Source organism: Chaetura pelagica, unplaced genomic scaffold (genome assembly GCF_000747805.2).
Source record: "Chaetura pelagica isolate M959 unplaced genomic scaffold, ChaPel_1.0 scaffold36, whole genome shotgun sequence".
NCBI classification, from domain to species: Eukaryota; Metazoa; Chordata; class Aves; order Apodiformes; family Apodidae; genus Chaetura; species Chaetura pelagica.
In genome coordinates, this window is record NW_009953726.1 from 1,542,653 (window position 1) to 1,560,346 (window position 17,694).

The window sequence follows — 17,694 nt, forward strand, 5'->3', positions numbered from 1 at the left end:
AATGCACCCTGAGCCCACGTGCTTTTCTGAATAGGTATGCATGAAGCACAGATTTAAAGATAAGGGTGCAATTACCCTGAGTTATTACCTAACAAACAAGAAAGTTGCAGGAACCACATTAAAAAGAATGCAGTAATTTACTCATTCAGATAGTACTCTAATCTCCAGTGAGGTAAGAAACCTTCCTTATAGACTGTTGCAGGTATTTAATTAAACTCATCACTGTTCAAAGGTATGTTCAGAAGAGCTTTTCATCTTTAGAAGATAAATATATGCACACTGCTTCCCAAGATGTCAAATACTAATTCCACAACAAGTGCTTTGCTAGGTCAGACTGAAGCATGTTCCTTTGTGATCAGCATACCTTAAATATTACAATTATTTCCCTGAAGACAAACATTGCTTTAAATGGGTCCTGCAAATCAGGCAAATCTTCTGTCTGCAGATGTTCTACCTCCTGAAGCCAGGCCTCAATGCTATCCAGAGGGGAGGGCAACATCTGGTCCAGCTTCGCTTTCCATTCATTAATCTTAAACAGGAAAACAAGTGATTAAATTTTCCCCCATCTTCAAGATACTGACATATGCTCCACAGGCTGATGTTCTAGATAACCCAGGGGAAAAAAAAAAAAAAAGGAAAAAAAAAAACCAAAATAATCTGTCACCATACAGAAAAGGAGCTAGCTATGTTTACCTGAGGGACAGGTTATCTTTCCAGACTGTAACCTCTGCAACTCTACAGAGAACTTGGCAGTTACTATATCCTTGGCTGGTGACCATCTCAAGGCCCAGCAACAAGGAAATTTATAGTCAACTAGTTGAAAAAGAGAGGTGAAACAGGGACAGCTTTCCCTCATGGTGCTGACAGAAAAAACACCTCTTCCATGAAGAGCAATTACCGGCAAGGCCAAACATATCCCACTTGTGGTAGAAGGAGACAGCAGAGTCAACCTCATTGCAAAGCACTATCTGTGCCACAGGAAAGAACATATTAACACACTTTTCCCAGCTGCATCATTATCCAAGCCATGATTATGTCCCAAAAGAACCTTTTAAGCATAAATAGGCCAAAAACTTTGATCAGAAGAGTGCTCAAAGATAATCAGATGCAAGAGATTTTTCACAGACATCTCACTGTGCTGAGGCTGAGGAGGCAGAGGGTAGCACAAACACCTTCTGCCTCCTCTTGGGCACTGTGCACCACCCAGTTTGTCTGGACTTCAGGGTCAGGGTGAATACCACTTTTATCAACCCAATTAAAGTATCACCTCCCCACTTTTCCCTGTTCCTGGGGTAGACTTAGGCTTCTCTAATTCTTCATCAAATAGGCTCATGCTGGTAACAAAGCGAGCGAGAAATGCCTCTGACCTGAGAGATCAGTTTGTTCCACTCTTCTCTCATCTGTTGCTGGTCTTCACTCAGCTCAGCTTCACTTCTTTTTGATGACAACACAGGCAGAAAGGGTTTTTTTCCTTGGTTAAATGTTTCCATGAATGACATCATTTCCTAGGGATACAAAGGAAGAGTAATTAATAGAAGAAGACTTCAGATGTTAAACCCATAGAGTCAAGTACTGCCTTTGAACACACCAGTGTGGTTTCCATTAACTTCAAAGGGTGTGATGCATGGAAAGGCAAGATAGTAGGAAAGAGGCAGACTTGTCTCCAGGCAGTACTTGGCTCTGAAATTATAGGTGCCAATCACTAATAAAATCTGTATTTAATATGATGTCAGTGCAGCCAAGACATGGCTCTCCCCTCCCACCAAAAGAAAGTGAAAATTCCTCCACTCACAGTCCCCCATGGGCCATTTTATTACAACCTCTGGCTACAATATAAACCAAAGGACATTTTACTTCAGGCACAATCTACAGCAAACATTTCAACTACTCCTCTACATTAGTTGGGTAAAACCTACTTTTATTATTCTTTAAGAAATGGCAAAGATGACCCTGTAAATGGCCTATGTGCTTGAATCTTGTTCAAGTCTTCAACTGTGTCAACTAATTGAAAGACACTACTTGACTCTCTCCAAAAAACCCTTGCTCTGCTCAGAAACCAAGCAGCATATACCTGTTTCCTAACAGAAAGAACTGCATCCTATCCTCCCTGCAATTAGTTGAGAGCATTTACCAAATTCATTGTCAGATTTCCAACTCTTGTTTAAAAATTTATTTAACAGTTCCGTTTAGGCAATGAAGATGAAAAACTATGTTCCTAGGAATCTTTTTAACATTTCTTCTTGCAAAAGCAGTTAAATATGAAATACAACTTACTTTGTACTTCTGGTAATATGTTTCATTCTCTGTGTCAAGCATCAACTTCGCTAACTTCTGCTCCTGTGCAGCCAACCAGCTCATGGCCTCTCTCACTTTTTCCTGATAATCAGAGCAGAAAATGTCATTTTTCCATTTTGCAAGCCTTGTTTTTAGTTTACATTGTGCCATAAAACAACACACATTGAGCGTATGATAAACCACATTCAAAGCTATTGAAAAGCAAGTAGTAATTCCTGGGGACCCTAATGCATTTTGGGTCAGGCACTACTATAGGCCAAGGCCAAAGCTGTAAACCTGGCATCTGGATATATGAAAGAATATTAAAAGAAGAGCCTGATTGCAGTCCTATCAAAAGGAGATTATTAGAATGGAGATATGCAACTAACCAATTAATACATAAACTCTCATTGGAGAATTTAGATAATAGAATATTAGGTTTTCCAACCAGTATGATCTGTGAGTCACAAATTCTGTCCATTTTACATGTGAGCTATTAAATTTAAAGCTGGGTTCTGATCATTTTTGCAAATCTATCTGCCTCTACCCCAATATTTACATCCAGACATTAGAGCACAGGTGAAGACAACCAGGATTGAAAATGTCCTCTGTAATAGTTAAATGAAATAACAAGGCAACCTCCATGGCACTTCCACTTGTATCAGCAAAAATGGAGTGCTGTCTATCACTCAGGAGCATGAGAATGTTCAAGTCCATTCAGCCCTGTCAGAAGCTGAATCAGAGCATCTACTTCAAGTTCTAAATTGTGCCAAGAAAATCCTGATATTCTTGGCACATTCATTCAAAAATGCCTCAGCGATAAACCACATGACATACCTGCGTGTCTTCTTCAGTCTCAGGCAAATTCCTGGAGTATTGCAAAAACTGAGCCACATAAGTCATGATTGATTTTTCATCCGGATTCATAATGTCAACATCTACAAAAGCCAATACATCATTTACATAATTATGCAGCCTGATCACATAATTATACACTATACTGCAGTTATTAAAACACATGACCATAAACATATTTATTTTGCAGCAGCTCAGTTAACTTAGCATTGACAGAAATTAATATGTAATGAACATTTTTTTCTTTGGGAATACTATAATATAACCTCATAAACTAATGAAAAGTTTCTCCCATGAACAGGAAAGTTTCAGAGCCTTTATTCTGCAAATTGTTCCTGCGTTTGCTGCCAATTCAGATGTTCTATAAGTCCTAAGTACAGTCAGTGTTATAAAATAAAGAACCTCAGGTCTGAGCCTTACAGTAAAGATCAATGTTCCATCTCAAACTTAAGCACAGCCTTACTTTTTCCTGTATTACAAGACAACACATATAGGATTAAAGTAATCTTCCTGATAACAAAAGTTTCAAAAAAGCAAACCATTTACCTTCAGGTTCAAGAAGCCGTGGAATGTTCAGCTCCAGTTCTGCAATTCTGAAAGCCTCTTTCAGGTTTTCTTTATTGCTTCTAGTTTTTGCCTTCTCCAAATCAACCAGACCTGGTCGTAAGGTTTGGATGATGGCTAAAAAGGGGAGTCCGCTTCGCCAGCTTGTCTTGAAATCAGTCACATTGGTAGTGCCGTGCCTACCCCAAAAAAGGGGTTAGAAAGAAAATGTTTAAGTCAGTTCCCCAGATGGCCTAAGTACAAACTTAGAAATAGAATATAAATTCAGTAAAATGGAGTGTGAGCCAAAATCAAGTTCTACGGAGAACCTCGCTACTGAATTTCTGAAGCAGCTGGGTCAGACTTCAGCCAGTACTACCATTTGCTACAATTCCATATTTTTATCCTGTTTTGCAAAATGACTCAGTGTTTTTATCTTATGTTGCATAAAACCCTGCTGATCCAACATCCTTTCTAAACATCACCTTTGTACTCAATATCTATGCTTTCTATAGGATGGAAAAACAACAAGCAAAGCACTGAAGAACATGTAAGTATTTGTCTGTAAGGGTACTGAGTATTGGAACCACCTCTGGCATTTTAGAAAATCCAGACCCTGAAAGTGATCTACTACTGAAAGGAAAAAAATGTTTCTTTTTCTCATATTTGGCTTAGTGTCTTCAAAATATCTTCTACTAAGCAGTGCCTGGACAGTGCTGGAAGGTGCCCAGCTCATTGTGGCAGTGAATTCTGTGACAGCTTTCCAGAAACAGCCCATATGTCACCAGTATGTTACACCATGGAAAAGATGTGGGGTTTCAGGTGATCAAATTCAGTTGCAAAACAAGCCAGGACTCAGAACCTTTCTTCTTTTACCAAAAACTATAGGTTTCACTGATAACAAAACCACTCAGTATGTAATCATTATTAAAAAAGGATGCTATAAAACAGACAGCAATGGACAAAGAGCTGGTTGTTACAAGCCAGCCAATCTTGTCCTGATAAAACACAGCTAAAAGGTGCCTGAAAACATTCTCCCAGCAGAAAGACTAATGTGCTGATGAAGGCCTTTATCTCCTATTAGCAACAGGGAATATTATCAGAATGTTATTAGAACATAAAGCAAACAAAAAGCTGGAGAGAAAGGGCTGACACTATTTTAAAAACATATTTGATATGTCATGGAGTGAACGAGTAGCCCTTGAAGAAAGTGTAAAGCCTGTCCTCTGCAAGGAATACCTGGTAACTGCTCTAGGTTGTGCATGGTAAATACTCCCACAGAAATCAACAGAGCTGTCTGCACATCAAGCACAAACAAACATCTTGTTAGACTTGGGGACTAGGGTCCTTCTCAGGGATCATGCAGCATTTTGACAGAAAAACAAGAGATGTAGGAATCCTAGAAAACCTACATTTTCCACTTAAAAACAAAAAAATCATTCTTGAAACTTTGTTAGCCAGAGCCAACCGTGAGGATTAAAACTATTAAACTCTACAAGCGTTTCACTAGACATCAACACAGAAGCCCCTAAAAGCTAAAAGCCAAACAGCTCAATTTATATTGTGGTACTTTGTTAGTCAAATTAGCTTCATGTTATTCAATTTAAAGGGCTCATGCCAAAACATTTAGGGCCTGACTGATGCTAAAAGTACTGGTAACAACATCTGAAATCCAAAGGATTTTCTGTCACCAAGTAATTTTTTTAAAAAATGGGAAAACACCAGATTTAGAGGAAAGCAGCAAATACAACATGTAACATACTGTTTATAAGTCTTGGATGGAACTTACAGTGAACATTGTTCTTTTGCCCACAACAAAAGAGCCTTTGTAGCTGACATCTTCCACCGTTCCTTAATTTTAGCACTTTTTTTAGCTGACCGACTTGCCTTTGGAGAGGAGTCAACAGCACTTGAACAATCAAGCGAGGGCTGATTGTAAGCACAGGCAAGTGTCCTGGCAAGTTCTTCAATCTGTCAGAGATGATGGGAGAGTTAATCAGGCTTCAGGGAAAAATTACCAACACATGAACAGCAGAAACCCAGAGAGAAGGTTTGAAATACAGCAGTTCCCTGCCCCCAAAGATTCAATCAGAGGGTTTTATCTGTTCAAGACAAGTTATTTCATGCTGAACTCCCATCTTGAGGTGATTTTTTTGGCAGGAAATATTCACAAAGACTTCCAAGTTATACTATGGGTACCAGCACTGGAATCAAGGGACCTTCTCACTCAATGAGCTTTTCTATGCCTCCTGCCAGTGAAAGCAGCTGGTGGCAGCTGTGTTTTCTGATGTCAACAGTGTCATGTATTAGGCATGCTTGGGGTTTGCCTGCTCACTCAGAGTGCAGGAAAACCTACTCAACAGACCTCAGAGGGCTACATTTGGCTAGAGAAGCTTGGTTTAAGTAAAAAGGTAACGCATACAGCTATGTGCAGCACAAGAACCTTTCAGCACCAAAGCACCTTCCCCAAAAAACATCTAACACTGTTAAATAACTTTGCTTCTTGGCTCTCACCTGAGCCTCAGTGGCTAGTTAACCCCCCATGCACCTTGGTTAGTTCACTGCTGGGCCCTTGCTAGAAGACAGTTTGACTCCATCATCTTCTACAGTCCTAGAACAAAGCTCTGCGCTTTCAAACACTCCTCCTCCCTAGAACCTCAGGCCACACAAGAGACGTGCTCAGTATCTTGTATAGGAAACATAATCACAACAGTCTTTGTGTTATTTCAGGCACCTGGTACTGAAAAAAGTAGTAACTAGAATGACACACTCTGAGTACAGCTAACATTGAAGAGGGGGACTGCCCCAAGGAGATGGGTATGAGCCACTTCTCACTATCTGCTCTATTTGAAGCTTCATCATTACAGACCTTAAACAGACTCGCAAAGTTTAGCCTACTTTTCAAATGGTTACTTGGGAAAAAAAGCTCAATATCTTTCCTTGCCATCATTTGCAGCCAGCTGCTCAGAGACACAGGCAAGAGGCACTGGTGCATCTTCTCCCTGAGCCATCACTTCCAGATGCCAGCAAATAATCTGCTTTGTACTAATTCCTCTCCTTTGGCAGCCATGTAAGTCAATACATTTTTTGTGCTTTATTCCTCATACTAAAACTCTCTTACGTCGCTGAAATACTTACATGAAAATGAAATATAATTGTCCAAATTAGGCCAAGCACAATGGAAGGGTTTCCTTCAATAATGTCAGTGACATGAATATTTATGAGCTTGAGCTAGGGGAAAAAAAAAGGATCATTGTTAACAAGGAAAATATTCCATCAGCTAAACTGGCTTTAGTTGTGAATTTTGAAGTTAATACTCACTGATCTGCTCTTTAAAAATGTCAAAGCATTTTCTATGTTGCTTCTGCACTGGAAGGTATTAAATCCTTTTTCCCGTGGCTGTGAAGCAAAAAGAACAGGTTACATTCTCACTTGTAAAAGTGAATTTTATTTTATATTTTGGTAAGGGAAACCCTGCAAAGATTCACATGTTACTCCAGATCAACTCGTTTCAGTGTCAGTGGTGCAAGAATAAGTTACTTGTAAATAGCTCTGTGACTCCAGAAGGATCGTTAGAGGCTTACAATTAAGCATATAAAGAAATTTTTGCTAGATGTGATTTGAGGTAATATTTTTATTACTCTGTCTTACCAGATGTTGACCTGAAAGCACTTCCAAGAGATCCAAAAGCAAATGTCCTTGCTTTATGTCTGTATACAGATCTGAGATGACAGAAGGAGGTGTATGCTGCAAAATAAATTTCCATGCTTGTCACGCTGCCTTTCATAATTTTGAATTCAACATGCTATAGAACATCACAGATTACTCTGTTTAAAAAATGTTTAGCATCCTTTATTTTTTCAGTAAGCTACAATATAAATCCTGCAACCAATCACCCATATCTTGCTTATTCTAACCCATTATTGTGTTTCTTGTTCCCCCTTGTCCTGCCGCTGAGTTTGATAAGGGTTATGGAAGGCCTCGTTTACAAATATTCATACTTTTCAATGAGTATGTGGCAAAAAAACCCAAAACTTTAAAAAAAAAGGAAATTCAGAGAAGCAGTTAATTCATATTTTCACATCTTAATGTACCCTGAGTATAAATTTGACTAGAGAGCTGAATAACTAAATCCTCGTTCTTTTTACCCACTTCTTGACAACACAAACCCATGTTTTACCACAATAGCAGGTCATCTAGTTACAAACTGTCTCTTGTAAATGTTCTTGGACAATCACCAATACAATGCTGTTACAACTATTAAACAAATGCTTTCCAGGGGCTATGTTTTTTTCCAGGCAGTACCTAAAAGTCTTCTATTGATTTTGTTTATTACTGAAAAAATTAACCTCCATAAGGCATGTCCAAATCAAAAAGGCAAAAAGCATGTCTTTCCTAAAGAATCCCTTCTTACCTTGGCCAATATAGAATTTATCCAGCTAGTGAAGGTCTTCTTCTGTGTAAACTCTCGCTGCACTGGGGAATAAAAGAAAAAAATCATTAATGGAAAAAATTATCTGGTTTTATTTCTCTGTCTTAAAAAGATACACAGCATCGATCTCAAACCTAAGGTCTGTTTTTTTCAGACATTAAGATACAATTTAATATTAGTCCTTCTCAATTCTTACTTTAGTGCTGATGTTTTCCTGCTTGCAGAGAAAATACTGCAAGGACCTCTAAAACCATCAAGCATACTTCTACTGGATACAGCAAAGAGCAACTAATGAAGGTCGTCCCAAAAGCTCAACAAACACAACCAGCAGCATGAACACATAATCCTACAGAGCAAAGTGTCTAGGAACTCCATATGTTTTTAAATACTCCTCGAAAGACTCAGAGCAAATGTCAGTACAAGATCCATCTTGAAACTGGGGAAAATCTGTGCATGGGTTGGGTGATGAGACCAGGATGGAGGATGAGGTTAGGTGATAAATGCAAACCTGTACATGAAGCACACAACAGGATGTCTTGCCAAACTGAAGGCTGTGGGTACTTATTACACTGCCATTGGGGAATATATCCTTAACAGCATCCTTTGCAGTGTTGGGCCCTCCCTGGGAAATGCAGACCTTTAATCTGGCCAAACAGAGGCCTTAAAATAGGAGGAAGGAAGCAGAAAGTGCTTGAGCTTGTGCTCTAGGACAAAATGGTGAAGTGGGACCCAAAGCATGACCCGGTCACAGAGAGATGCTGCTCTTCACCCAGGTCCTGCAGGCTGGTATGCAGCGATAAACTATCGCTGGTTGTGGAGGGGGACAGGAAATTGTTCAAGCCTGTGTTTCAAAAATCAGAATATTTAAACCACTTCTCACATCAAAGCAGAGAACAAGAGAGGAGAAAGGATTTCTCCATGGCTTGTGGGTACCAGAAATGAAGACAAGTCTAGCTTCCCCAAGAGGTGAAACAGATCATGAGCAGACAACCAGAGGCAGACAGACCAGCTCCCCAGCCCTGTCCCTAGTCATGGCCAGTAGATCACACAATGTCCCAGCCCATGCTCTCTCACAAAAAACACCCCATTCCCAAGACACACCACGACCAAAATGATACATCTCTGATGGACATCTGTACACAGGTCTGAGGCAGAAGCAGGAGGTGCTAGACCCTGAGATCACAGCTTTCAGGCCTCATTGCTGTGCCCATGGTGCCACCAGCAGCCATGCCCACAGCTCACAGAAGCATGCGTGAGCATAAACTCCTCTTTCTCTCCCTTTCCACAACAGCTGTGACTGCTATGGGTTGGCTTCCCAAAAAAAATCGTTAAAAAGCAGTACTGCTACTGCTACTACAAGGGGCCTGCCTGGAGCTGTGGAAGGGCTGTCATCCTCTCACTTCAGATCATACAGTTAGGAGAACTGACATTTTCATCACCCAAACCACTATCTTTGGCCTGTGCCAGTGCATGGCTGTCCCAGCCCTTCCCTCTGAGGCCAATGCCAGCCTCTCCCTGCATGGCTACAGGCAGCCACCCCTAGGCTTGGCCCAAAATGCTTCTGGGCAGCAGGAGAGGCTGTGTCAGGCAGCCCAGAGCAGAGAATCATAAAATCATAGAATGGTTTGAGTTGGAAGGGACCTTCAAGATCATCTAGTCCTGACCTCCCATCATAGGCAGGGGCACCTCCCTCTAGATCAGGCTGCTCCAAGCCCCATCCAACTTGGCCTTCAACACTTCCAGGGATGGGGCAGCCACAACTTCCCAGGGCAACCTGTTCCAGTCTCACCACCCTCACAGGAAAGAATTTCTTCCTAATGTCTAACTTAAATATTCTCTCTTCCAGTTTAAAGCCATTATCACTACATGCCCTTATAAAGATTCCCTCCACAGCTTTCTCGTAAGGCCTCCTTCAGCTACTGGAAGGCTGCCATAAGGATGAGGCTTTGGGTCATGATGACACAGAGGCTTGGAGCCTACACGGACACAGATGGGATGAGACAGGAGAGGATGCTGCATGTCCTGTACCTGACGAGCAGTGGGTGGTAGGGAAGTGTGTATGGCCCAGGCCTGGCGGGAGATGGTGGGCAAGGCAGCTACAGGGTACTCATTGCCCACTTCCCAGCTGGGGTAAATCCTCCCATCCCATGGGAGAGGCAGAAAGAGACTCTGACCAGGCCACCAGCTTGCAAAAAGAAACAAATCTGGGAGATGGGGTGGGAGGGGACAATCTCTTCTGCCCCTGAAAGCATGTTCTTGCACAGAAGATTAATGTGAAGGCAAATTTGACAACATAACACAAGTGCAAGACTACTCAGCAATAGATATGCATGTTTTTGTAGGCTGGGCAGAATAAAAGATACCAAAAATATCAAGTCCTTGGGGAAAAAAAAAATCCTCACTGCACTGCCCATGAAAATGTCACTCAGAGGAAAATGTCCCACACTGTATTGTGCTGAGAACGTGGTAAACACAAACCCCAGAGTTTCATTAGCTCACAAAGCAGAGCAAGGCACCACAGGATAATGCAGCCTTCTGCTCCTGACCCCACCACCCAACCCACAGACCTTCTTCTGCTTCACTAGGCGGGTGAGCAGTGAGAAAAAAAATCATACAGTACGTGCATCAAGGGCTGTTTTGCATCCTGGAGCTAATACATCTTTCAACAGTCTCCTCTAACCTGCAATACTATGATCCTGTCAGAGCATGAAACAGTCAGTTTCTCCTGCTTGCTGCATTGTTTATGCTTTCTTAAAATACCACAGAGATTGTGATGGGCAGTAAGATGAGGGCAGCCTTAAAGACTCCGACAAAAATGGAATCTCCAAACTCTGTTTTGTTTGGAAAAACAGAAAGTGCAAACATGCCACACAGACCAGGCAATGTCACAACGCTCACAAGGAGGACATAAATAGCATGGAGATACTGGCTTCATGTTAGCACAGGACCCAACCACACCCTTTGGTTGAATACCCCTGCGGGTGCCGTTCCATTACCTAATGAGCCATTATTGAGTAGCTGTGCTCAGTTTTATCAGGCAGGCAAGGCTGGTATTGCTGGCACTTGAAAAGGGACAGAAAGCAAATATTAGCTACTTTGCCTGACGCCAGCAACGCTTCCAGCTGTAGCTTTTGCCAAACACAAACTACTGCTACTGACTTGGAAAACTTCCTTTTGGGGTTGGTTACAAAAAGATGGTTAAAATGAGGATGTTTGGTCTTGTTTTGGTTCAATCCCTCCAGATTAACATGTTCCATTATGCAATGTGGGCCAGATACTGCAAGTGTTGATTCACGTGGGCAGCTCTCAGGCAAATGTGTCACCTGGTGAAAGCACAAGGTGATTATTTCACTGCACACACCTAAGCACACCTTATACCCTCTCCAAGCTACAGCCTCTGCCCAGTGCAACCAACCAGGGCTACCTTCCAAGCAGCTGCTTCCTCAGCTGCAATATGGCTTATTTTCCTACCAAAATAAATAACAATAATAAAATCTCCTCCTGAATTAATAATAAAACTCCATGCTTGCCAATATTTCCCTGGACTGTAGTGCAGCAATCCCTCTGCTTTCATCCAGGATGCAGAGCTCAGTACAGATGTGCTTCTAGCCCCATGGAGGGAAGTCATACTGCAATTTTCAGGCTGAGTATGTTTTCCCTCTCAGCTCCCCTCCAACTCTACTGCTCAAAGGCGCTAATGATTTAATCAAGCTCTCAAATTCTTATCTCTACCACGTGGTTAATTAATACAGATTTTTATTTTTATGAGGATGAATGGATTCTTTGTTAGGCCTTTTTATAGGGCTCTAAGTGACCTTGGTTTTCTCTTGCCCTAGTTTCCAAATGTCACTGACCCAGAATAAAGAAGCTATCAGAAAAAACTGATCATTTTCTTTATCTTGGGCAAAAACTCATTGAGGTTGCTGAACTGAAAACACCCAAAATCTATCACATTTCATCCTGTGTTTTAAAGCTGATCTTCAGAACAACTCTTTAGAGAGGAATAACACATAGAAGCAATGTGTCACGTAGGCTAGCTGAAAATCAATAAACACTGCTGGACAATGACTGTTTTATCCAGTAATGAGCTATCAACAAGTGCTACAAAGCAGATTAATCATTAAGGGCTGCAGCATGGGGACACAGCAGGGACCACAGCAGTGCTGAACTCTCCCAGGGGCACCACCAGCCATGGTTTTACTCTCATGTAAAAGCAGCCTTCCTTTAACAGCAATACAGAAAAGCCAGATTTCAAAATTAATCTCCACTCTTGTCTTTTCAGCCTTCCTTCCCAAGGCCAGAGCCAGCAGCTCCAGAGAAAGCATCATCTCCTCCCTTAGCAGGGAGCTGGGGGAAGCAAACTACAGCAAGACAGTCTGTCTGTCTACACTCACCAAATAATGTCACCAAACAGCAAAGAGTTTTTCTCTATGGCAAGGACCAGTGCATCTACAACTGTGTGGCTTTTTTCTTAAAAAAAACAAACCCACAATAACAACAACAACAAAAACCCACAATTTTTTTAAAACTAAAGAACACAAGCCTGTCTGTCAGCCTCCCATTTCTGTTTCATCACAAAGAATTACCTCTTTTGTGTGACATTTTTACGTTTTCCTTTCGCCATTCAGGTCAACTGAGGCTACATCTGCAGTGCAGCTCACCAGGAACAGACAAGCAGCTCATAAGAGCTGGTGTTCAGGATGTAGTGTATCCACCACATGTGTATGGAAAAAAGGTTGTGTTGGTCTAGCACTAGCCTGAATGCCCACAGACAGCCCTGGTACTTTCTTGGGGCATTGATTTCAGTTTCATTAAAAACAATCATTTCCACACTCCCTCACAGCTCAGCAAAACGAACCAAAGCATGGTCATCAGGGATAACTGGGAAACGTCCTTCAAAGCAGCACTGCTGGTTTGAACTAAAACACCAAGCAGGTACATGCTGTAAATGATAGGAACAATCAGAACAACAGTTACATACTTGCCAACCCAGGGACAGGGTGAGCAACTCCCCCCTCAGCCCTTTATATAGTCCCTTTCCTTCCACCCAGTAACAGTTTCATTTTCTGCAAACAGGAAAGCAGGGAAAAGAGTTATTTCCAGCATTTATGTTCAGCAACGTGGTGTTAAGCAATGAAAAACACAGTATTTTTTGTTAATATTAAGGAGCTTATCCAAAGCTCAATGAAGATGATGAAAATATTTCTACAGGAATGAGTCTTTCTAAATCCAAATATCACATAAATATTAACTAATTAACTATAACCATATCTGTGCAGCAAGTGGAAGCTTTCCTTTCAACACTATTTCTTTCCACCTCCTTTTTCTTTTGAAAGCAATTTATCCAGTTTACCAGAAGTGCTGCTAACTCAGGAAGCCTGATCACACTGAGTTTTGCACTCCTGGCTTTCTTAAACACTTTTGCTCTTTTCATTGCCAGGATCCTGGAGTAGCTCTAAATCACCACTGGCTTCACTGCAACAACAGCCTGTGAAGTGAGGCACTGCAGTACTTGGGAGTGTAGACAGAGGCTGCAGGTTAAATTCTTAAAAGTATTCAGTCACATAATTTAGATATCAACATACTTTTAAGATAAGGGCTGAAGTGGCTTTTCTAGTACGTTAAAGAAAATCCACAGTGAAGGGGGGATTTGGACATAAGTGGCCTTCAGTGCCCCATATAGGTGACCCAGAAGCCACCCACTTCTTAGGCAATTAATGCCAATTTTTAACCAGTTATGCACCTGATAGTGCCTTTCATAAATACAAATTCATCCAGCAGCAAACGCATTTATGCAAGTATATAATCTATTTTCTTTTTCATTAGGCATGTGAAACAGACAGAAATACCCATGACTGTTTCTTTTTTAGGCAGTCTCATGTGTCAGTTGCTTCTCCAATGCCACCAGCCCCATCACATGTCACAAAGCCATGCAGTTAAAGGAACAGCTCCTCACCCAGGCACCAGGCAGCATAAGCAGGGCATAAAACAGGTATTTGTCCCAAACTCCAGAGAGCTAAAACACATTCTATTGTGTCTGAACTAGTTCAGCAAGCATGGAGAGAAAAGGGAAATCAGAGTTCTGAACAGGATTGGTGGGAAATGCCACACAAAGGGACTGTTTGCTGTGGAAGGATTTGTGCCTGGGAGGAAAAGTGGAGGCTGGATTCTCCCACAGGTAAACAGATTTACATCCCAAAAGTAAAAAATATTCCCACTTCAGAGCAGCACAAAACCCATTCAGTTTCTGCTGCAGCCACACAACCTCAAGTTGCTGCACATTCCCTTTGCTGCAATCCCATGCTCAGGATCATCAGCAAAGAGTGGTCATATCTCTAGCAATCCTCAAAACATCGCCAGGAAGCCCTTCTCCCACCAAAGGAAGGGACATGCTTCCACGTTTCAGGTTGCTCTAAACAATTTTGGTGGCCAACTGTGACTCTTTCATTTACAGAAGGCCGAGTGCCAGGATGGACTCCTCTATAGGGTCAGCCCGTACTGCAATGATGGGAATGAAGCTATGGGAAGAGGTGACAGGACAGGGCTCCAGCATTATTCCTCCTGTGCTCACTGCCAGCCAAGCCCCAAGCTCCTGCCTGCTCCCTCCACAGCTGCAGCAAAAATGACTTCAGGTTTCAAATACAGCTCACACACTGCAACAGAGAATCTCCCTAGCAAGTATCCTCTGTTCACCAAAATGTCTGCAGCCTGCCTGGCAGGTGAAACCCTTCCCTCAAATATTTCCCCATAGGCTATAACTGTAATAGATCCAGCTCCAAGCTTTTCACTTGTATGTGGCTGTGCAAGGACACAAAACAGCTTTGCAGCTGCACTACGTTGTGCTGCATCAGAAAATGGAGAAAAAGCAGAGAGGAGGTGGGGGAAAGGGCACAGCTGATGTTGATCTTATTCTGATCTAGTTTTATCATAACAACTAGGAAAGAGGGGAGGAAAAAAAGTACGGAAGAGAAAAAGTCCTGACATAATGCAACTTCATAGCAATTTCACTTTTCTTGGCAGGGAGAGAGGGTGGTAACCATTACTTTCTTCTTTGTAGACACCAGTGAGGAAACTGGAAGGGGTTAAATAGCAATATATCTAAATCTGAAAAGACTTCAGTGTTTCTATTCTTGTAGCTTTTTGATTTTGTGACCAGTGTCATCATTTGAAAATGCTTGGAGATGGGAACATCAGAAAACCACAATGCTTTAATTTCTTTACTTATTTTATTCATGTTTCTCAAGCTTCACTAAATGTCCTTAAAATATTTAGCTGGAAGGTGCACGGAAACAAAGTTACATTTTTACCTATTTTCCACTGACTTTCCTTATTGTATCCACTAGGCTGAACACTAGTAAGGAAGTGAATGTTCATCCTTGAACTAACTAAAAACCCACTAAGAAAAATTCTGCTAAAGCAGGTTTTTACAATATTAAGCCACTAGCATTAATAGGATTCCTAAAATAATTAGAGCTACTAGGTAGTAACTTCCTCACTAACCAGTTTTACATCCATCTTTAGTCATCCAAAGAAGTACACTGCTTTTCTAACAGCTATAAGCAGCCATTCCTTGAATCTGAGATTTCTTTAAAACTTTTCCAGGTGAACCCAAAGATTTATAGTAATCAAAGTATTTGGCTGCTTTGAAAGTCTTATCCCAAGATTCCTATTATTGAAAAAACTCATTTCCTTGAGTGATACTATGATTCTATGATTCTTATTTCACCTTTGCTACCATAAATCTGCCTGCCATTTACTTGTCTGACCCAGAGCAAATGCTGCAGCTGCACAGTTCCACACATAGGATGTGTCTGTACCATTTGTTGGATCATAAATCACTACAAAAATTGCTTATGCCACTACTAAGGGATGTCTCCAGATGTTTACAACAGCCAGCAACATACAGCTTGGCCCCAGATTTGCACAGTGTTCATTTGCATAACCTAGGAGCTGAAATTATTACAGCAATTAGTAATTTCAATGTTAATAAGCAGGGCTCTTTCTCTCAGATATTGACCAAAAAACCCTACTGTTACTCAACACATAAGCACCATTCTGACTTCTCATAAAAAAGCATTAATATTATTTCAAAATAACACTCTATTCTAAAATCCCACAGAACTTCATCTCAGCACCCTCAGCCTTAAAGCTTAACTGTGTTTTCTAAACCCATTTCATGAAAACAGCCCCCTCAGGCTTTCTCATGAAGGCTGTTTGACTGGCACAACAAATGTGTGTCTGACGGTGGTTCAAGCAACAGTCACACTAGCTCCAGTGTGCTGGGAGCTTTTGCTTGCTCTGCTGAAAATGTAATACTGAAGCAAAACAGAAGAAAATTCACCAACAGAGACGTTTGGCTTGAGACTACTGTTAACACTCACTCATCAAAACACATGGCTTCAATGACAATATTAGTGCAAATATAGATTGTAAAAGTGACTTGGCAGAATATTCTTTTGCACCATCTGTTTTAAACACATTTTCTCTCAACTAAGCACCATAGTAATTTCATTACAAGGGAGCTAAAAGGAAATAGCTCTGTGGAAACATGACCTAGGCCACCCACCCTAGAACAACAGGCTCTAAACACCTCAAAGACAGGCTTTCCAGCAGTGCTAGTCCTGTTGCCCAGACCAGCCTCCTTAATTGCCACCATGAATGTTTTCATGAATATGTTTAAAGGAAAATTCAGTCTTCCCTGGAAGTTGTCACAGAAGAAAATTCAATTTTGGGAAACCCAAAAAGTCTACCTGAGAGGCCAGCTCTTGTGCAGTCATTATTGTTTAACTGCTCAGGTAGCTGCCACTAAATTGGAACAATTAAAAAACACCCAGTGAGTGCCTGCTTAGCAAGTTAAAACTCATTGCAAGTAAGGATGAAAGACTCTGACCTGTAACAAATTTATTTAGAAGCCACAAAAATTTTATACTTGTTTTGGCCACAAGCTATCTTTCTACACGTGCAGGGAATATAGCAGTAAGAACAGAAAAGCAAATAAAATAAAATAGTACTGCATTTACTTTAATAGCCTCGTTGAGACAGTTTAATGCAACTAACTAATTGTCAGCAAATTGAAAACAAGAAAACTAATGAAATGGCTTAACTGTTTTCATGCTGGCAGTTCCCTTGCAAACAGTTTACAGTAAGATGTATTCTGAGTCACAAAGCTTAAGGACCAGTGAGCATATCTGTACCAAAGAAGGTAACAGCTCTGAAAATACTATGAGAAAATACTATGAGAGCTGTTATTTTTCATTTCCCTATTGAAGCACCTCATGAAACACAGAAACATCTGCAAAGAAGCACAAACATGAGGTAACTACACTGATCATAACACTAGTTTTAACAGGTTTCTCAGACTTCCCTTCAACTTGTGTGCAATCACAGATTTTTGACCAAAATCTACACTAACAAGGCACAAAAAGCCTATAGTAACTTACCTTGCAGCGACAGATAGAGATCATCTATTTCGGAGGAAACCTGGTCCTCTGTTGAGGGAGATGACTGCTTTGATGCCATCTTAAATCCTATGGAGATTCTTCAATCAATTTCCAAACTGAAATTATTATTAAAAAAAAAAAAAAAAAAAA

General features: G+C 41.0%; 1 protein-coding gene across 1 annotated transcript in view; it reads right to left on the minus strand.

The window, feature by feature from the left end:
* SYNE2 (spectrin repeat containing, nuclear envelope 2) overlaps positions 1–17,668 on the minus strand; it is a 165,656-nt gene extending 147,988 nt beyond the window's left edge. Inside the window, exons 1-11 of the mRNA XM_010000671.1 lie at positions 17,545–17,668; positions 8,087–8,148; positions 7,324–7,419; positions 6,994–7,071; positions 6,811–6,903; positions 5,462–5,643; positions 3,676–3,872; positions 3,112–3,212; positions 2,275–2,376; positions 1,368–1,505; positions 365–529 (exon numbers count right to left, since the gene is read on the minus strand). Coding sequence (XP_009998973.1) covers positions 365–529; positions 1,368–1,505; positions 2,275–2,376; positions 3,112–3,212; positions 3,676–3,872; positions 5,462–5,643; positions 6,811–6,903; positions 6,994–7,071; positions 7,324–7,419; positions 8,087–8,148; positions 17,545–17,623 — 1,293 coding nt within the window. The 5' untranslated portion in view covers positions 17,624–17,668. The remainder of the gene's footprint in view (positions 1–364; positions 530–1,367; positions 1,506–2,274; positions 2,377–3,111; positions 3,213–3,675; positions 3,873–5,461; positions 5,644–6,810; positions 6,904–6,993; positions 7,072–7,323; positions 7,420–8,086; positions 8,149–17,544) is intronic.
* Between the last annotated feature and the right edge of the window lie 26 nt (positions 17,669–17,694).